Genomic DNA, 21,593 nt, shown 5'->3' on the forward strand with positions numbered 1-21,593 from the left:
GACAATTATATAGTGATTCACTTACTTGCCCACAGGGAAACAAGCCAAAATGTAAAATGTAGGTCTTTAGCCGATCTGTGCCTTTTTGGCCGAGATATTTGAATCGCAGCACTGCTGTTCCGCAACACCCAACATGTATGGCGGCGAGCTTTTGTCAGATTGCAAGCCGATATCATAACCAGGGCTGTCAGACAGTTGCGATGTGGCAGCTCTGTGTGGTTCAAAGCATCTCTGTAGGCGCAAATTTCAAATGTCTATACATCCGTCAATATTTTGTTGAACCACGAACCGAACTATTAGTCCTTGATAGCTCACGGAACCAGCAACGGCTTCCGACGATGCGTCGTTGCCGGACCACGATTGGCTCGAACCGCCACAATTTTGTAATTCAAACGTACAAAATGGTCATTTGATATATTCCATGATCTGGAAGAATATTTGTACAAACAACCCAACCAGTTGAAAAGTTATGTGGCAAGTACAGCCACGTCAGGTCCCTCTTTGCTCCTATGATGTCCTCGCTCGGTTCCTACTGACTACTGGACTAGTTTTCATTACCAAATTTTTAGCAGTGTGCGCTTGACTTTGAACCCAGCAGTAAATCTGCGAAAGATTAAATGACCCTTTACAAAATCAATTGGAGTACGCAAAAACTAAATCATTTTGCATTAAAGCTTATTGCAGTGGGAATTTATTTCGTTTACAAAAACCGCTCGATAAAAAGATTTGTGACCAGTTCTCCTCCTCGTACCAAAGCGGTAAAACCATGTTTAATCCAAGTTCAGTTCTGATCTTGGTCCTGGGAACCCTTGTCAGCCTTCACGGTATAGCAGTCATCACAGCGGCGGATGCCGCTACCTCCAGTGGAACAAATCTGGGATTGATCACCATACCGTCGCAGGCGCAAGTATGCTCGTGCTCGCTGTCATTGTCCTGCAGCTGTTGCCAAAGCGTTGTAGTGAACGCTGTCAATACAACCAAGACTCGTATGTTGGAGTACAAAACACCAAAACAGTAGTACAGTACGTTCTATAATTCCTTCAATTGCTCAATTGCAGTGTGCCTGACATTCAAAATTAGCGTACTAAGTGGGTCAGTAGATGTAGGTGTCACCATGGATGGAAATTCGATGACAAAGTTCACCATCAGCACTACGTCACCACCCACATTCTGCCTGCCAGTGCTCTCGTTAGTAACGCCTCTGGACATGTGCCTCAAGCTGAACATAAAGATGGCTGGGCTGTCTGGAATCCAGGCTTGCCCGACATTCTATTCCAGCTATGATAGCAGCAACGTTGTCAGCTATGATTTTCCGTGCATTCAGCTGGGCTTGGATGGAGTAAGCCTGGTGTGAAAGAAACAGGAGGAAACATTTGTTTTGCTTTGATGGTTTATTTTTCTTTATATAGGATGTATTACATTCTTTGCAGTAAGCCGTAGAAATTCATATGTACAAATGTTATTGGTCAAATGCACGAGGGAAATGAACCGCAACACAAATAAAATTAGGGAGATGATTTTGTTGACAGCTAAGCTCGTCTTAAGGGCTACAATTACAATCGAATTAAACGTTGAACCCGCTATGCCTGAACCCGGAGGCTTACATACGAAACGATTTACAATAGACTTACAACTGAAGATCACAAAGGCCTCCCACCTAACCACACGAGAGCCTATAGTTTGGCCTTAAAGATTCTACCGATTAGATTAGATTAGGTTGGGCTGGTTGGATTATATTGATTATACTCGTATTGAGGTAAGTTAATATGTTATGCCTTATTTTTGTATTGCCTTGAAATCACTTAAAAGCTGTTTTTGTCGGTTTCGAAAATATTCATAGGACTTTCAACGAGATTTCAAGAAATACTGCGATGAGAAATAGCCCGTTTAAGAACGTATGATCAGTTATCTCGTCAATTACAGGGCATATAACTACGCATGAGACAGCCACCCCCCAATCAATGTTTCTGGTCCGACAAACTTGCCACACCGAGTCCAAGGGATGATCCAGCGCTACAGAAGGATGACGACTGCGGCCCGTTGTTCACAATCGCCTTGCACATGACCATCCTGACTCCGGCGAGGAAGTCTGTGAGGTAACATCATGTGGGTCGTGATGGCGCAGTCGGTTTTCGCTCTGTCGTTGCCGCAATGCTGGATGTAGATGTGGATGTGGCTAGGGCTAGGGCAGAATGTGGGGGCGGAGGTGGTGCGCTCCGCATTCTGGGCACTGGCTTTTGCTTCGCATCAGGCTGCTGCTCTTGGTGCTGTTGTGAGATCAGCTCCCTAATAATTTTCGGCTGTGTGGTTATGACCTTTGGTATGGTGCCAAGGCACTTTGCCTTTGTTGCAGACAACACAACATCTGAGGCAACATCTCCACCGCCTTCAGAGCTAACTGATTCGTACGATGAAGGCGTTGGCGAATGCCTCTGGACATCCAAATCATTAGCACCCAATCCCATACCCTCCTCCTCGTCCTCATCTTCGTTCTCTTGCTCCTCGATCATGGCGCGAAACTCTTGTATAGACTCGTTCAGCACCCACAGTTGTGACAATAACGAGAGATCCAATTGACGCAGTCCGTTCTAGAAGAAAGCAACAAAAGTTAAACCTTATTAGCAACTAAATACATAATTACAATAAAAGATGGCTGCCATCTTATCCATATTTATGTATTATTAGCCTTTATTGTGGTTAGAGTAAACCTTATTTTGCAAACACATTTTCCAGGATCTATCAATCTTTTTGCCGGCCTGTCAGGAGTAATCGGATGGAGATGGAAATGGACAGGAAACGGGGACTGAGGGGCAGTTTGACCTATCCTGTCTCTTCGCTAGATAAAGCACCCATCAGACAGACACACTGCAAAAGGCGGCAAGACAGTTACGAGTAATGTTGGCAAACGGACAGCTGGAGACGATGCCGCTGGATGCCTCCAAACGCCACCTCCTACCATCCGTCTCTTCATTTGCGTATGAATGCAGCCTTGGCCTGTATTTTTCGTTTGAGCTGAGTTGAGCTGGCAAGACGCTGGTAGCTTGTGGCTTGTGGATTGTGGCTTGTGGTCAAAATGAAAGTTCCCCTGTCGCTGTTCCGCTGTCGAGTAGGAAGGAAAAATCTCATTTGTCAATTAATATCGCGGCATAATATCGCGCTCAAAAGGAAAAGCAGCACAACTTTCAGCCCCAGTCGTTCAACGTTGCCGCGTATCGTGGAATTAACCAAATCCGCTCAAGCCTTCGCTTCGCATCACCCCAACTCCAAGTCCAAATGCAACCCCAGCCTGCCCCCCGATCCCAGATCGCAGCTCCCAGATCACAGCTCCCACTGGAATGGATGCTAATGTATTCGCTTTCAGAGGTAGCGAGCGCCGATCAAACGTTTGATACCATATTACATATATACTTGTGTATTAAGAAAAAGTTAACTTTTCAACCTTGGACAACCTATACAATTTCAGCAATTATCAAATATGTAGCTACAATGCTTTGACCTAGTAGAACTTGTGGCTGCATCTGTAGCTTGTGGTCAGGTCAGGCCAGGCTAATGCTATTAACACAATTCCATTTATATCGACTTCCCACGCCTAACCTCGCACGAGTACAAATGTATGTTAATTTGCGATTAATTTGCATGCGCCTCAGACGTCACCCGTAACCCGCCGCGAGTGCAGAGAGAAAGGCTTAGAATTTGCGTGGGCGGTGTGCTACAATAGAGGCATTACTGTAGCTCCAGAAGCTGACACACTTCGCACGCAATAACTGAATGAACACGAATAACTTCGCAAGAATAGCTCCAGAATCTGTCACAGAATCAACACTGCGGAAGACCCATCCAAGTTGGAGTTTTGTGGCTTTGTGTGGTAATAATCCCATATCACATGCAGAAATATTTACCATATGTAGCAGAAGCAGTAGGTAATCAGCACTCAGAGGTCCTCTACATTGAAAGAGATAAAAGTCGCCATACCATCCATTCTAGTGTATTGTTAATTACACGGAATGCACCTGCAAATGTGCAACGCCCAACGTTTGACGCTTTAAGTGCCATAAAACAAAATCGAAAATCGATAATGTTGAAAACTTAATTAACGCTAAGCTCATTGGGCTAAAATCGCTTGCTGATGCTTCCAGTGGTTATATTGGGGGTACGGGTGTGTGTGCCTCTTTTTTACAGGGACAGAAGCCGAAGCGAAGCCGTAAAAGTATTTCATGGATGGCAGCAATAATAAATGGCAATGAACGCAGCGAACGCCAGACAAGGCTGCCCCTGCCCCTGCCCCTGCCACAGTCCGTGTCCCTGTCTCTGCCCCAGCGATGCACTGCAACTGCAACTGCAACTGCAAGATTCTGTTCTATCTTTAGACTTTGAAGATTTGGAAGGCAGGAAGCCAGCTACTGAGTTGGACATTAAACATTTGTGCTGTGACGGATGACCTTTTCCAATTAGCGGAGCAACCCGGAAGAGCCTGGGCCATCAGTAAATCAACTATATATGATACAAATGGAACAATATATGATATATTTGTTTGTCTGCTTGGAACGAGTCTTCGTTAGCCTCATATGCCTACCGTGTACATATGTATGTACATACATATAAGGATCATTTTGATATGTCCTCCTGCGACACGATATGCCTGCTGCGATATGCAAGGGATGTGCCAGGAATCGTCGAATCGAAAGCTAGCTTTTCCTTCTGCTGCAATTTAGAGACGCATCAGCCGGCATCAGATGGAAAACCTGTCGTATCGTTGGCGGTAGTCAAACACTGAGCCGGGCTATAAATAAGTCAGTGGTTCGGACAGGTTTGCTTCTCCATTGCATTTGCAATACGAAATGATGTAATGCTTTATTGGCAAACAGACAAAGTGGATGATAAGCTAAGAAAACATGCCATTCCAAGCGAACGTGAAAAACATTCTGGGAGAGTCGAGATACTGGACGCAGAAGCTGGGTTTCTTGAGAGGATAAAATATGGATAATTTTTGTGCAACTGTAAGTATTTTGTGGTGTGGGTCTGGTCTGATATCTAGGCTTGTCGCCGCAGTACTAGAGCCATAGTTGAACTTTCACTTGCAATTCCTGAGCACATAAAAAGCCGCCTCTGTTTTGATTTTAAACTATAAAACTGCAAAAGTGAATGTTAATTTGCTTGGTAATCACTGATTACCGATTACAGATTACCGATTGCAGATGGAGCTGATTTCAAAGACGATTAAAAGCTGATTTATAGGCACGCCTTGGCGCTGAATGTGTTACAGTCTGAAGCATTTTTACACAATTATTTGGGGGTGTTCAACTTAGCCCTGACTACTCGTGCTCTCAGAGATTATTGTAGCGTAAATAGACATAAAAACAACTGTGTTTTAGTTTCTTCTCCTGACACTGACTCTAACTCCAGCTCCAACGCTAACGAAAAGCGAAAAGCAAACGCGATAAATGTGAACACGTTAAGTGTCCAAAAATGACTACCTCCGATTGCGGAAAGATTGAATTAACTTGTTTCCTGGATACGTTTATGGTTATGGTCTTTGCTTATGTCATCTACAATACTTATGTATGTATGTATATATGTGCATTTGGATTTAGGTCAGATGGAAATAATTAAAAAACATAAATAAGAACGGAGTTGATCGTAAAGATCGTCTGGTACGATCCGGACTAGCTACGTTATTAGAACTTAACCTTAACCTTAACCAAGTTCGGTGGATGCCATTAGCGGTGCTGGTGTTTCCACTCCACTCATAAATTTCACCACTTTGGTCGCAAGACCGTCCCAGTGAAACAGGGTTCAGTAAACTCTTGAGCAAGCATACTGGAGCTTGAGCTACGCAAATTATCCAACTGCGTATTACACGCATCACATCGGTTACAGCTTACAGCACACGGCACACAGAACCATACCATTTGATGTTCCACACCACTGACGATCACTGACGACCACTGACGACCAGTGGCTTCCATTCTTGGGGATCTGGCCAAATAAAGTGAAACAAGTGGAACCACCGCGTCTTAGCTAACCAAGATACATTTGATAGGTTGCCAAAGCACAGCTCAGCTCTCTTGACGGGAAGATGGGAAGATGGAAAGATAGAAATATAGAAAGAATACGGGGCGGAGGTGCGTTCAAGGCCATTTTATGTAAGCCATAAAAACTCATTTCATGCATTGATGCATTTCTTCTCACAAACTGCCCCGTCGGATGCGTCGGATGGATCTTTGGCTTTAGTTAATGTGGCTCTGTTCCTCGTTGCCGCTGCCGCTGTTTTTTGCGTTCATAAATTTAATTTACAGCCATAACCAAGGCATAACCAAGGCATCTGGCAACAGGCAACAGCCAGAGCCGCAGCAAGACAATAAAACAAAAACAACATAAATTAGCTGAAGCTGAATCTGAAGCTGACTCGGTTTACTGCTTGCTTTTCTGCTTTTCTTGCTTTCTTGCTTCGGCGCTTAATGGCTGCGCTGCGCATGCGCTGATTAGTGTTACTCCTGTTTTCTCTCTCCCATTGTGGCTGTGTGCTTTTTATTTCTCTTTGATGCGTTCGTCGGATTGCATTAACCAAAGTTTATTACTTCATTTTCATCGTTGTACGAGTACACATTAGAGATGGTGACGGAGATGGCGATGGGTGATGGCTGATGGGTGATTGTGGCGGTAACAATTCAGCGTAATTTTACTTGCCAATCAAGCCATTGAATGTATTTCTATGGGGAGTTCTGCTGTTTGTGTTTCCTATACATAAACAGATACATACTGACCTTAAACCTTGTGAAACTAGATTTCATTCTTTGGATATCTATGGATAGCTATTCTGAATTTCTGTTCACTTGGAGTGCAGCGCGAGTATAACAATAATTCATCCTTGGCATTTTTTGAAACCTGATCTAATAATCTTTGCTGCCTCACTGACCTTCAGCATTCGTTTACTTTCAGTTTTTGCAATTACAATAAGTAAAAGCGGCTCTACAGAGTCAAATGGCGATGGAAGTCGGCCAAAACATACGAGTAGTGCCGCAGTGGTATCATAAGTTGACTAAGCAGCTGTTTGACTCTTGAATCGGCTCGGCACTCGAAAGCAAAAGCTAACACAAAGCTTAATTGCAAAACACACCATACCCATACCCATACCTATACCTATACCTATACTCATACCCACAAACACACCCACCGAACGACCGACCGACCGGCCGATCAGAGAGCTTGAATCGTTAATCAACCGACCGCAACATTTGCAAAACTGAAAAACACTAGGTAGGTATACATACAATATCTCGTGGCTGCACTAGCAAGTAAATACCCTATCTCTATCTCTATCTCTATCAAAAACGTTACTAGCCATAAGTAGAATGAGAGGATAATGATTCCTCCTGTACGATTCCCTCCCAAACAGGGGTCGCGGTATGCCTTTTTCAAGGAGTACTCGCACTCATAGCAAATAAACTGAACGAAAAGTAGTTAAAGCCAAAGCAAGGCCTCGCTATCGTTATTGTGGCAACGAATAAATTAAAACGGCTGAGCAACAACAACTGCAACAAATGGTTGGCCAAATGGTTGGCGTTGGGTAAATACAATGACCAATTAAAGTGTCATTGGGCTTGCGCGTTGGTGTTGCCAGCGGCGGTATCTTTTGGTATTTGAAACAACAACAACAATAACAACAACTACAGCAACAGACAGAGCAGAAAAAGAAAGGACTAATGGAAACAAAAATATAAAGTAATCGATGGAAGACACGTATCAACTTACTGTAACATAATTATGCCACAAAATTGCTAATGAAAGTTACAACAAATTATCAATTTATACCTGAGGAGGAGGCCCTGCCCCTGCCCCTGCCTCCTGCCCCTGCTCCTAAAAGCCGAATGCCAAACCCAAGTCTCAAGCAATATTGCACAACCTGAGCTGAGAGCTGACATGCAAATTGCATTGCATTTGGGTTTAAGCTTCACGTTTTTTCTCGTTTATTTCCGATTGTTCCCACCAAAATGGACGTTTAAATCGGAGCAGCACGAAAACAGACTATTTTTTCCAGAAGTTTAAAATTCGAATACAAACGGAAAATGGTCGCTCCCAACGCGAGGCAGACTAAAGACTATTTACACCTACGCCTGGCTTGAGACTGAGCCAGTTTTAAACAGGTTCTTATAAATGTACATATATATATATATATGTATAGAAAAACATGCCTCTGGTGGCGAGCATAAAATGTGAAAGGTTCAGCCAATAATATATATAGCCATAAGTACTTCGGCTATACATACATATATACGACAGTTGAATCGCCCAGAACCCAGTTCGATTGCAGAAAACATACACAATTTGCAATTGTCTTAAGTTATTCAATTGATGACTGGGGAATCATGATATCACTACATCAGACTACATCACTAAAACTTGGCGAATTCTGGCCCAAACTGGTCCCCAAACATGTTAGCATCCGATCACAGGTTCAACAGATCGTATGACCAACTTTGTGCGTGACATTAACAACTGACATTTGGGCTTAACCGATCCAAGATCCGGCTGTAAAAAGCGATTAACATTCCTGATAATACGATTTTCGTATAATATTATTCTCCCATTGATTCTGACTACGAGCAAAGACTGTACAATACCAAAATGCTGCATGAGGGACTAAAAAGCTGTTCTATCAGTTCTCTTTAGGCTGTACTTCGTCTCTGACCCAGCTATTGTTTAGTCTTTGCTGCGAGTAAGTCCCGACCCATTTTTCTAGGGCCTCGGCAGAATTGACATTTACTTTAAATCGTCCAACCCATTTACTCAGCCCAGTCTCAGTCTCTGCCTCAGCACTGAACTGAATCCAACTCGTAAATGGTGCGCCTGTGCTTTCAACTTTGAGCAATTGTTTGCAATCGCAAATCGAAATTTGGCAAAATGTCAGGCAGCCCTCTGGAAATGTTTAAGGTTGTGTATCTGTATCTGTATCTGTATCTGTTTCTCTTTGCTAAATGCCAAGAAGATAATTTCTTTGCCAATATGACATGAATGAATTGATAGCTCCAGCTCCCTTTCCTTTTGTCTCTGCACTGTCTGATTTTAAAACATATATTATGGCCTGGCCGTTAATTTCAAGTGGATGGACTATGGAAGACTGTGGGCTAGCCAAGATTGAACTTTTCTTTTCGGGGTCAAAATATAACTTTCTTTTCTACAATATGTATAAATAAATCAACCTGCAACAGGAACGGAACGGAACGAAACGGAACGACAGAAGCCGACCGATGTTTTCATTTCTGTAGTTTCTGTCGTCCGAGTAGTTTCACTTTTTCGATTTGAATATTCATACTTATTGTCCGACCCGATCCTCAGCCGGATAAGGGTAAAAGGGATCTGTTGTTCACCCTTTTGATTTGACCTTTAAGAACTTACCATTTCCTTTCGCAGCGTCGCTATCTGGTCATCCAAAGTGCTGGCATTGAGATGGGGGCTTTCTTTCGCAGGTGAAACAGTCGTCGTCGCTTTTGTTTTTGCTGCTGATGCTGGAGGGGATGCTGATGTCGTCGTGACGGTCGTGTTTCCGTTTGCACATACATTTGACGGAGTTATGATTTCAAGTGTCGCTGTCGCTGCTGCTGTCGCTGCTACAGGCGCTGCCGTCGGCGTCGATTTATCAATTTTATTGTCGTTATTATCATTTGTTTCCCTCTTATGTTGCCTGCCCAAATTGATATCTATATTCGTATGTTTTTGGCTCGTCTCGCTGCTGCTGCTGGTACTGTTGTTGTTGTTGTTGTTGTTGTTGAGACGCTCCGGGGCCGCCGGCGGTGCCTCCACTGCCTCGCCATCGCTGAGGAGTAGACCCGAATCGGAGCCGAGAAGTTTGTTGAAGCCAATAAGAGATTTCGGCAGGGGTGGCAGCGCACTGATGGAGATTCCACTGCAACGGGAAGAGAAAGAAGAAATGAGAGATCGTCAGACCGGGGAGATCGGAGCAAGTTCAACCCGACTATAGACCTAGATAAACTATACCTTCGCTTGCCACCCAAATAGCCATAACCTTGCCAATAACCAATAACATGCCCATCACCATCATCATCATCATCATCATTGTTATCCTTATAAAAATCCTCATCTGCATTGATATCTACAGGTCTGTTGGGGCTATGGCAGTGCCCGATATCATTCAAGACAAGGGGCAGTATGCCCGGAACCTCGTCGTCGTCATAGTCGCTGCATGTAGTTGGCGTTTGGCCACACCCACGTGTGGGTGCATCCGCATCCGCGTCCTCGTGCTCATCTTCGTTCGTATTGAAGAAGCCGTCCTGGAAGCGCTGGTACCACTGGGCCACATACTGAGCACTCGGCGCGAACGGCCCGAAGGCGCTGCGGCACTCGTCGACTATTTGGGTGGGACAGAGGCGACGCCGGAACCCGAACAAGATGCACTGCTGTAGCTCCGCTGCCGAGGGGGCCGGTATGGGCGACAGAAACAAATCGTCCAGGTCTTCGGACATTCTCGCTGACTTTCGATCGCTTAAGGTGCGCTTCAAACGACTTATGACATTAGCTGCAATGTGTTTATTGTGGGTAAATACTATGTCTGGATATCGACAGTTCTTACTTTTCGAATGGGAATCGCTGTCAGAAAAGGAAGCAGCAACACAATAAACAACAAGGAACACAGACAGAAAACACGCAGCAAACAATGATATTTCAATTTGTAAAATTAGCACATAGAAACTATGTAGGGTATGGTATGGTATGGTATGGTATGTACATAGGACTGAATATATGTATTTCACGTAAAGGTAAGCTTATATCCATAAGGCAAGCAACAAACCAGCCACGAAGGCCATCAACTTATGGCTTTTAGAACGCTAGCAAACGAGTTCAAAGATTTGTTAAAGAGCCAACTGCATCATAGGCCAAGAAGCCAAGCAGCCAAGCTGCCAAACAGCCAGAGAGACAAGCATTGTCAATGCTAGACGCGTTTTGCTTAGGCTCTTAACTGCAACAGCGGCACGGCAACAAGCATCGATCGCATCTGACCCACTTAACAGACAAATCAGAGACCAGAAATCAGAAACCAGTAACCACATCTCAAAGAAATATAAAACAGTTAAGAAGGCAATATAATCTTGATTAGCGGTCGATTGCTACCAATAGACGCATTGAATGCTGGGTCTTCGACCCACAAACAGAAGGCATATACTCATTAAAGTTGTATCAATTTATGGTGGGAAATCGAATGGGGTAACATGAAACTACAAAACACGGTTCTCAGTATCTACGGGAAGGGGGGACAGAGCTAGCAGTGAGGAGAGCGAGTACGTGAAACCTCACTTCTTATGGCTAGGGCTAGGCTACTCTGTGAGAGGGATGACTACCTTCAATCATAATCTCAGCAAAGCAAAAGCAACAACTAAGCCATAAGAATAGACTCTGACTGAATGTGTAACATAAATTAAGTGAATCAAATCCTTTGTGTCTTAATTAGTTCAGTAGTTCATTAAACACTAAAGCGGGTGGCTCTCGTAGGAGATCTCTTTATTTACGATCCACAGCTGACTCGCCATTCAACAAAATTCATCAGCCCACATGCAATACAATATTCAATATCTTATTAATTTATGCAAATATTCAGCAAGTCAGTAAATGGTCGTAGCCAAAAGCGGACGAATACTTTGGATGATTTGTGTGGATGACTATGAATCGAATGGACAACAAGAAGCAGGTTAACAAACGAACAAATGAATAGAACTCCTGTATTGGAATGGAAAACCAATTACACAGTATGATCTTTGCGAGGCAATTTCCAAGGAGCCCTTTTTATGCCCCCGCCAAGGCTAGAGGTCAGCTCAGCGAATATTACTTTGCACAAACATGAATAACACTACAATAAACATACATATATTTATATGTTTATTTATAAACTTATATTTATATACATATTTCTACAGGCTTTGGCTGTTAAAATAGCATTTGCTTCAGCATTTGTTAGGCAATCGGCAGCAATCACAATTGAATTGACACGACACGAATAATCTTTATAGTTCTTTCACGGAACCAAAACATATTTTATTTTATCACAGATGAGAACGAGTACGAGTACGAGTACGAGCACGAGTATTTGGTTAATCTGAACACTTTAGCAGCGTATGCGAGTATGTACTACGATATATGTATGTATATTCTCGTCAAGGGTCGTCGGTAGTCCGTACTCACAAATAAAAATTTGTACAAACAGTATGGGAAAAATGAACATATAATCGATGTTCCTGTAGTTCCGTTTCGCGCGAAGACAAAGACTCGAATTGTTTCTTTAATTCGCTGTAAGTTTCGCTGTTCTGTTCTGCTCAGTTCTGTTCTGTTTTGCTTGATAGCGCTCAGAAATTCGCGTGCAACTAAAAATCAAACGCTGGCTGCTTTTGGCCACGTTCAAATCACCCAATCCCAGCAAATCCCAAAGAGAGCACACGAAGAAAGACAGGCAAGAATATCAACAGAGATCAGAGATAAAGAGATAGAAAAACGAGCAGAGAGAAAGATCTGTGAGCACACAGAATACGGAATACGGAATACAGATGCAATGTAGCCATTCCATTCGAGAATTAGACATCAAGACAAAGATAAAAATATATATTGTATGAAATGCGTAAATTGATTTAATAATAAAATTAAACTGGCGAACAGGGTTTGCATTCGCAAATAGAAGAAAGACTCTACTCTAAAAGATGGATGATAGAGGAGGGGAGGTGCTTCATGGGCGACAAAAGCTTCAAAGTCGTAGATTTCGATTCGAATGATGGATGTTCGACCACCCTGTACCGGGTGTACCGGTGGACCGGCTGTCATCAGCAGATCGATGGATATATTTAGAGTCACACAGAAAACACTCTCACGCTGCTCGGCTGCTGACAAAGGTAGCTCCTCTTGTACTACATATGTACATATGTATCTATGTACATGGCACGACACAAAATAATATATCTGTATCTGGCAGCTCTTTACCATGACCAAAGGGCAGGCGACACAGACACAGACACAGCCACAGATAGAGGCGGCAGTATTCATAAAATTCTAGCGCAGCGCCGCCTTGTTTTCGCTCATTCAGAAATATTCGAATATGTCGAGTGGAACCCCAATTTGCCCAACTTGTCCCCCTCCTCCCCTCCCACTGGGATGCTTTAGCCTTGCCCGCCCCAAAGCGAGACCAAAGCGAATTGGGGGCATGCGGCGTAGCGTGGCATGCGACGTGTGGCGTGGCATGTCGCATTCTAAAAATATAAACCAGGAAAAAGTGCTCTGCATTGCCTGCGACATCCGCTGTGCATCGCAGAGCTACGCTACAGTTCCATTGCACTATCGCCTATCGGCCAGCGACGTTGAACGAATCGAAAATAGTGCAGACAATCGCATAGCATCGCGCAGGTGGCAAATCGGGGCATGCCACGCACTGGCATGGGTCGGTACAGGATGCCATTACCGGCGGCCGAAGAGCTAAAGAGCCACTTGGGCCACTGCGAAATCTGACGATTTCTCGACAAGCAACCTACGTGATCATAATACCAATTCTTGACCCAGAAATTTCACCCGGCACCCGGCTGCAAGTAAATATGTATACGCTTAAGGCTTAACAAAAGGCGTATTCGGTTTATTCTTCAGTCTTATTAGCCAAACATGCTATGGAGCTATGGAGCTATGGAGCTATGGAGATGGTGGAGGAGTTCGATTTAAATAGCAGCTATGACCACTTTTGGCTTTTATACTATGTTCATATCTTTCTTTCTTAAAACACCAGCTAATGAGGGCACGGCACAGCACAGCAGAAAGACTAATGCCAGCGGCTCCAAATTGGAAGAGACTCAATGGAGACAAGACACAATAAAGTTCCAGCAAAGTTTCTCACTGTAACTTTCTCACGCATTCTAATGAGGCATAATTTTCCATTGTATCCGCAGCCCCCTCCGCCGGACTACTCCTCGTGCAGTATACGCGACTCGTATTCGGCACAAATTAAGTGAGAAGGTGAACAAAAGTACGCGTAGTATCTCCATTCCATCGTTGTTGTCATCATCAGTACTCACGACTTGTCGCAGTCTACGTGCAGCAGATCCCCGATCTCCGATCCCCGACGCCCGATGCCCAACTAAGTGGCAGTGGCCCTTGCCACTCCCTAGATCTCTGAACGAAAGAAATGGCGCATATGGAACCGTTTTCGCTTTCATTCAAATGCCCAACGAGCGGACCAGACCAGACCAACCACAACTGGCCGCATTTGATGACTGCATAGACCATAAATTTCCGTTGGCTTTGGTTTGTTTTCTAGTTTCTAAATAAACAGACATACAACATAAACCAATCCAATCCAATACCAATCTCATGCAAATAAGCCCCGAATGGAGCTCTGGCTCGGCTCGGCTCGGTTTAGTTACCCAAATAAATTTGTGTGTTTTTTTCACCCAGCTCCGAGCTGTACGGCATCGCGATTAGTCTTGGGTCGGGTTTCTCTTTTAAACACACAACGAAAAGCGAAATTTGTCGGATTATATTGGATTGGATTCCTGCCTGGTTAGTAGAACGCTGCGAGCAAGTGGCTGCCCTGCCCAGAGCTGTGCCACCTTAATTTATGCAACTTGTTCACCGCTTCATCGCGTCATGGCTTCATCGCGGTCTATTGATGGCTAAGAAACTGTTCGGATAGCCATGGGCCATGATAGCTGAGGTTTTATTTTGTGCGTACAACAATGCATTCTCTCCAGTCCTTTAGCGTCTACAGAGTCCGTACACTTGACAGACCCCGAACGGAGCTTAAGATACAAAGAAGCACAGAAAGAGCGGGGATCTTGGAATGACCCTTTGCACCTTTCTTGTAGAGAAAGTGTTCATACACCTCGTATTCGACGCTCTTGTCGCTTTAAATAAGAGTACATAACAATTCTGTTCGTTGCGAGGCATGAAAGTTGAATACTCCTCAAGTTGGAGGTTTTTATAGTAGGCACATTATTTTTGTGAATTTTGTGAACATTTTTCACCAGTCCAGTGCTGACTTGCTTCCGGTTACTGCCACTCCGATCTTGTAACTCCCAGAGGAGCGCATGCCAGTGCCAGAGCCTGTACCAATGCCAGACCGAGTCTCTCAATAAAAATAAGAGTATCCAAATTCAAAATCCGCTTTTGTTTTTTTTTTGGTTTATGTAAGCCCGCTTGTTGGCCAGCCTACGCTCCTGTGTGCAACAAGCACAGCCACAACCACAACCACATCCACATCCAACAGGTTGCCTTACAGGTCCAGTTACGCTTCCAGGCTACTCTTCCGCATATTTTGCCTTGGTTTATTTCTCACGGAATCAGTATTTACTTTAAAATTAGCACTGAGACGTCTCCTGGTTAGCTAAAGAAACGACAAATGAGGTTATTCCTTCGTCTAGAAAGTATTTTCTGCTACAGTCGACGTGTACTACCCTGTACTACCCTTTGCGACATGTCCATCGCTTTAACACAACCAGAACTCAAGGTAGTTGAACTCTGAAATATCTGTCGCATCATTTTAAAACATGTAGGAATGGAAACACACCAAAAATCCACTCTTGCGCTTGTGAGAGAGTCAAAAGCTCAGCTGGGCCGCGACCAGCCAACTGCCGAGTCACTTGGCCATGCGTACTTTAACGGTTCTCACACTCTCAGCACAGAACCTGACGTCTGTGGAACATCTGATCCACCAGCCAAAAGAGACATACCCGACTGCTGGCTGGCTGGCTGGATGGCCCAGACGCAGACGCAGCTGTAACCTTAGTTGAAGGTGTTTCAAATAGCTGTGAACCATTGCTTCAGTGCCTTTCCTTTTGGGTATACCGACTACAAGATTACAAGTAAGTTCTTTGTGCTATTAGATATCTCTGCAGAGGATTGTATTCAACCGATCATACGTATCAGAAGTCATTCTTTAAGTCTTTTCCATTCACGGAAGAGCCTTGAGTCGAGCTACCGAATATTTAAGCACTTAAAAATCAACGAAAACAACAACAGTATCCCCATTAGAGACCTATATAAATAAATAAACACACACAAAGCTCTACAGTAAACACGAAACCAAATCGAATGTGGCTATAGCTCATTCCTATCATTCTACACTCGCCTCCTGTCAAAGGAAATCATTCATTGAATGGGGGATCTCCCGAATCTGAGTTATTTCTTCGAAAGACTCTCTGTCTCTGGTGCACCGGAAAAAGCGGAAATGGTAAACAATTCTTGACAACGGCACTGGTTATGCAATTAAATTGGAGTTGAAGCGGCAACCACTTCGGACACATCAGCATGAGCATTGCCTAGCAGCAGCAACAAAAGCAACAAAAGCAACAACAGCAGCGGCAACATGTTGGATTGGTGCTGCAATTGCTCTCCATTCGCTGCGATTGAATTTATTTTATAATGCTCGCGCGACGAAGTTTCAACGGTTGTCCGCTGCACTGCCATATGCATGCATACACAAGCACAAGAACATGCACATGCACATGCACAGACACATACACATACAGAGTACGTGTGTTAGAGCTTATTTCATTCAATCGAAAGACGCAATTTACCGTTGGCATTTCCCAGTAGGTGAAATTACTTCTCGATAAAAAATATGAATGTTCAAATATGCCTACATAAATATTTACATAATTATACATATACCTATGTATGTACATACATATATACCCGTGCAGATAAAGAGAAATACATTTTTATCGAAAAATGCGCAACGGGGGCGCAATGGAGCAATGGAGCAACGGAGAGTCGGATCGAGTTGATTGTCGCCACTGTTGTGTGATTTAATCTCAATTCAATGATATCATCGAAAGCCAATAGCCTGGATTTCCCCTGCAGAAGCATTGGAGCGCCCTAGAACTCCATGTCTCCAGAATATATTTGCCACAATCTGTGTATGTGTTAATCAGACAAATTGTCAGACGTCGTTATAGATATGTACGTATGATTCTCCAAAGAGAACAGAACAAAATGGAATATTTCAATGGCAGATATCGCAGATCATATCAAATGAATATTTCACAACTTTCTAAAGAAAACAACAAATTATAGCCACAGCGAAGAATTGTCAGCTTTTGAGTAATCATCACCCTAGAGAGCACACAGAGAGCATACCATGCCATGGCAACTTCTCTGGGCAAGTTTATGGGAGTGTGATTCGTGTGAATAAGCAAATGCACCGTTGTGTACGTACGAGTATTCATACTTCAGTGTGAACGATACGATACGATACGATACGAAACGATACGATATACCCTCGTAAATTGGTCGTGTGTGCGATGTGCGATCGCGCAAATGCCAAGCAATGTGAGTCACGATAATCATTATTGTTCACCGCACCGCAAACACGTACTGTACTGCCGTATGAATACGTACGTACATGGGTACATACAATATATATAATTATATGTAAATATTGTACAAACAAACATACATACATACATATATAGTGTAATGAATGTATACGCAGCTAAAATACAAATACTTTGAATATCAAAAGAGCGACAACTCAACTGAAAACGGGTTTTTTTGTTGTTCAATTCTGCTTTTAAAATATTTACGAGAAAATATACGCATACAAATATACCTACAAAATATAAAGCTTAGGTAGTATTAGTCGGAAATATTGCAAAGTGTGCTGCTGCTGCTGTTGCTGTTGCAACTGCAATGAAGCGCAGTGCTCACACATGCAACATACAATTTGCAACATGCAACAAAGTACATTCAAAATGATGTCAGCACCACACACCACACACAAATTAAGGTAAAACAAACCTCTACTCCAGCTCACATCGAGATCTCACTCTGGCAGCCATTTGCGAGAGATGAGAGCCAAAAAAACAATGGGCCAAGAGATACGATACGAATATGGAAGTGCTCAAAGCTTTCGTGGAATGCACACAGAGAGCAGTTAGATAGATAGGTAGATAGATAGAGATACTTGCAAAAGCGTGTCAGTAGTAAAAGCCTAGTGAAACTCAGGGAAAACACTGCACTGCGGCAGTTCATTAGCGAATCCGGAAAAAATGGGTTACAAGAACTGCATCTTTATTACCAGACGAGAAGTTCCCTTAAGAACTGACTGACTCAGATTCTGAATAATTTAATTTAATTTATCTGTAAGCCTCCCCGAGCCACTTAATTAGAATTCAATTGATCTTGTGACTCACCGTTTTACGCTGCGAGAACGCTTTTCGCTCTCTGCTTCCTTGACGCTATCCCAGCTATCGCCAACGCCCGATGAGGACATATCGTCGAGCCGCTCTTCATCCTCCATGCCAGAGTCCTCGAGGCTAATGTGGCAACTGGTTAGCGTGACCTGTGTGCCATTGTCGCCCACCTCGATCCAGTCTGAGGTACGGATACGTTGCGACCGCTCTGTCCCATACGGTGACGAGTCTGAGGAGCAGCCCGAGGGGCAACGCTTCCTTCCTGAAGATGAACCCTCAGCCTCGATCTCGGCGTTTTCCTTGCCCAATTTGTTGGCCGAATAGGTGGTAAGTGTGTGCTCTTCATCCCCGTCACTGTCTGCATCCTCTACATTGTCTGCATCCACGTCCTCTGCATCATCGGCATCATCAATGGAGTTGTAGCGATGACGTGATATCACTTTCCTGGGCGTAGATGTTGTTGTTGGTGTGGGTGTGGGTGTGCCCACAGGCCCCAATGACAAAGATTTAGTGGGAAGCTGCTCCAGAGAGCAGGACTTATTGCGCATAGCAGCCAACTCGGAAATGAGCAGCTCGTGGAAGGCCTGCTTCTTCTCAGGAGTATTCCCCACGCTAATCGAACTCTTGACAGTGTTCGTGTTCGAGCGACTGTTGACCAGGATCTTGTCGTAGTTCCCATTGACGTTGATGCGCATGCAGTTTGTCTGGGGTGTCTGTGGTGTCTGCGGTGTCTGCGGTGTCTGCGGTGTCTGCGGTGTCTGTGGTGCCTGGACGGTCTGGAAGGTCTGGTTCTGCTGTAGCACCGCTTGATGTTGTATAGCACGCTCGTGTTTGGTTATGATCGTTGTATCGGCCACGCTTTGCTTTTGACTCTGGTTAATGATGATCTCCGAGAAGAGACGCTCCGCAGCATTCTTCAAATTGTTCTTGATCTCCACGGTCCGGCCACCGAGGAATCCCCCACTGTTGGAGGCTGTTGTGGCCGTCTGAAAGGTATCCAAAGTGGTTTTCGATCGCCGAAAGATACTGGGAGCTGGCGTAGACGACGGTGGCGGTACAAACGCTGGCACATCCTCCACATCCAGCGTAGCCACTGGCAACTGAACGATCTTGCGCGGCCTGGGCAGCGGCTGGGATGTGGCCTGCAGCCCGAGGCCAGCTCTCTCGAAATCCACCTTGCCAAGGCTTAAGCGAGTATCCTTGAGGGGAGTGGTGTGTGCGCTCGCCGTACCCACACTCATCGATTTGTGACGATTGACAGTCACGACTACTGCCGGACTAATCGATGCCCTCTCCCGGTCCCTGTCCCTGGGCTTGGCTGTGGGCACATCGGGAGCTTTGCGCAGCTTCAGTGGCTTGGTAGCTGGTGTTGGGGCTGCTGCTGGCGAGACTTTAGCCACCGCCGATGTTGGGGTCTGCGTTTGAGCCTGTTTCTTCTGAACACTCAACGCTGGCGATTTATAAACCAGGGTACGTCCCACAGCACTCAGTTGGCTAACGAATGTGGGCTTCTTTTGTATGATTGGAGGAGTACTATTTGCTGGAGCTGTCACTGGAGAGCCTGCTGCTGCTGCTGCTGCTGTTGCTGTTGCTGTTTTAGGTCTTGGTGGTACTGGCGGTCCAGGCCGCTTAACCACCGTTGTTAACGTTGTTCCTGCCGTTGAGGCCATTGCTGCACGTTCTCACGCAGGCCGCAGAAGAAAACCAGTATTTGTGGGTCACTCTTTCGTTTCTCGTCTCTTGTGTCTCGTCTCCTGTCTCTTGTCTCTGGCGTACACCGAACTCCGTCAACAACAAACTTCGCTTATTTATTATTATTATTTAGCATAAGCGCGCAAATGGGGAAACTAGTTTTTCTCTTAGACTTTGGACTAAGTTCTCACATGGCGGCGGCACTAGGTAGATGCTGCTCTGCTCTGCACTGCTCTGCTCTCTTCTGCCTGCAGCCCGTTGCAGCTTGCTGCAGCTGCTGCTGCTGCTGATGATCTATTTTGAATATAGGCCACGATCCAACGGGTCCAACGGTGCTAGTTGGATACCTCCTAGTGATGCTTATTCGATACGATATTGAATATGGCTGCCTTATTGGAAACTCGTTTTCGTTTTTTCGTTTTGCGGCTCGCCTGTTGGTTGTTTTTGCGGTAAGTAGGGTAGCACTTTGGGTTCGTTTCGTTCTATGGGTTTTAAAGTGAAAGGTTTTTTTTTGTTTTTTTTTATATTTCGTTTCGTTTGCGAAAGTGACAATCGAATGTAATCGAATATCGAAGCATGCAGTAATTATGTATGTTGCTTCAATCGGAAAAAACTGTAATTGGGAAACAAAACATGAAACTACGCTTTGGTGTTGTTGCTGTTGCAGTGGATGATGTTGTTGGGAACTTTAGTATGAGAAGGGAATACAAAAAAAAAACAAGACACACACTCAGGCACACACGAAACTGTGAATTTTTTCCAGAATGGCGTTGCCAATTAACGGTTATTTGCAGTTTCACTTCGGGTCTGATTTCCTCACACACGCTACACGCTGTTCCACGCAACTCTCAGCTCCTGAGAGCTCGAGACATTCCTGTTTCGAGTTTTCTGCCGTTTTGGGACACTTTATTCAATATATTTAATTTATTTAACACACACTGACACCCACGCACAACCGAAGCGCTAAGCCGACCTGTTTGAGAGAGGTGACAGATAGAGCATGAAGCATGACCTGATGTGATCTGATCTGATCGACGGAGGAGGTTTAGCACATCACAGTACCATCACATCTCAATTGTATTCGCGTTGCAGGGCATGTGCATCAGTAATCAGAAATCGGATGTTGTGGCAGCAAACATCAAAGAATGCATCTTTGCGATTTGAAAATTACAGGCCCACACAACGAAAACGCACAAACACACACACACACACAGACACACCCGTTCCGTGAACGTACCCCGTACCAACATACACTCTGCTCTGACCGGCTCGGCACTGTAGCTGTGTGTCCGCTCGACGTTGCGCTTTACACAAGAGACAGAAATAAAATGCGATGAAAGAGCAGAGCACAGCACAGCCCCAAGAGTTGGTGCTCCCCAGCTAAGCGCTCGCTCAACTTTGTTGTCGGTGTGCTCGGTACCTGCTTTGTATCTGGTATCTGTGTCTGTGGCTGTGGCTGTGTCTGTGTCTGTGGACAGTGCGATTGTGTGGGTGTGCGGGGGGCAGCGACAGTACCAACTCTACTGCATGGAATTAAATGATTTTTGGAATCTTGCATGCAGATTTTAGACAACTTAGGCAACTGCACATTTTCATTGATTATTCTACACGTTCGAGTGAGTCGAGGCTCAGTGCTTTCTCACTTCTTACTTCACGTTTTTCTGGCTCTCCCGCTCTCCCGATTTTCCAAAGAGAAACTTGGCACATGGCCAAAAGTGCATTGATTGGCAT

General features: G+C 44.5%; 2 protein-coding genes and 1 long non-coding RNA gene across 5 annotated transcripts; 2 read left to right on the plus strand and 1 right to left on the minus strand.

The window, feature by feature from the left end:
* Positions 1-692: 692 nt before the first annotated feature.
* On the plus strand, positions 693-1,354 carry LOC113564884. The gene is made up of 2 exons (XM_026984095.1): positions 693-986; positions 1,059-1,354. Exons 1-2 carry the CDS (start codon positions 767-769, stop codon positions 1,352-1,354), a joined length of 516 nt encoding a protein of 171 aa, XP_026839896.1. The 5' UTR covers positions 693-766.
* Positions 1,355-1,842: 488 nt separating this feature from the next.
* Positions 1,843-21,146, minus strand: LOC6595298 (mucin-5AC). Of its 3 annotated transcripts, XM_026994783.1 has the most exons (4): positions 12,193-12,321; positions 9,970-10,534; positions 9,397-9,904; positions 1,843-2,588 (listed from the first exon to the last, which is right to left on the minus strand). In XM_026994783.1, exons 1-4 carry the CDS (start codon positions 12,230-12,232, stop codon positions 2,103-2,105), a joined length of 1,599 nt encoding a protein of 532 aa, XP_026850584.1. In that variant the 5' UTR covers positions 12,233-12,321; the 3' UTR covers positions 1,843-2,102. The 3 variants fall into 3 exon arrangements, with proteins under 3 accessions (XP_026850584.1, XP_026850582.1, XP_026850583.1); XM_026994781.1 differs by lacking the exons at positions 9,970-10,534; positions 12,193-12,321 and adding an exon at positions 18,171-21,142; XM_026994782.1 differs by lacking the exons at positions 1,843-2,588; positions 9,397-9,904; positions 12,193-12,321 and adding an exon at positions 18,171-21,146 and having other exon boundaries at positions 10,516-10,534.
* LOC113567330 lies at positions 13,264-13,881 on the plus strand. The gene is made up of 2 exons (XR_003409409.1): positions 13,264-13,577; positions 13,633-13,881. It is a non-coding gene; the product is annotated as an uncharacterized LOC113567330 (long non-coding RNA).
* Positions 21,147-21,593: the final 447 nt, after the last annotated feature.

This window comes from Drosophila persimilis, unplaced genomic scaffold (assembly GCF_003286085.1).
Source record: "Drosophila persimilis strain 14011-0111.01,24,50 unplaced genomic scaffold, DperRS2 tig00000000-arrow-pilon, whole genome shotgun sequence".
Lineage (NCBI taxonomy): Eukaryota > Metazoa > Arthropoda > Insecta > Diptera > Drosophilidae > Drosophila > Drosophila persimilis.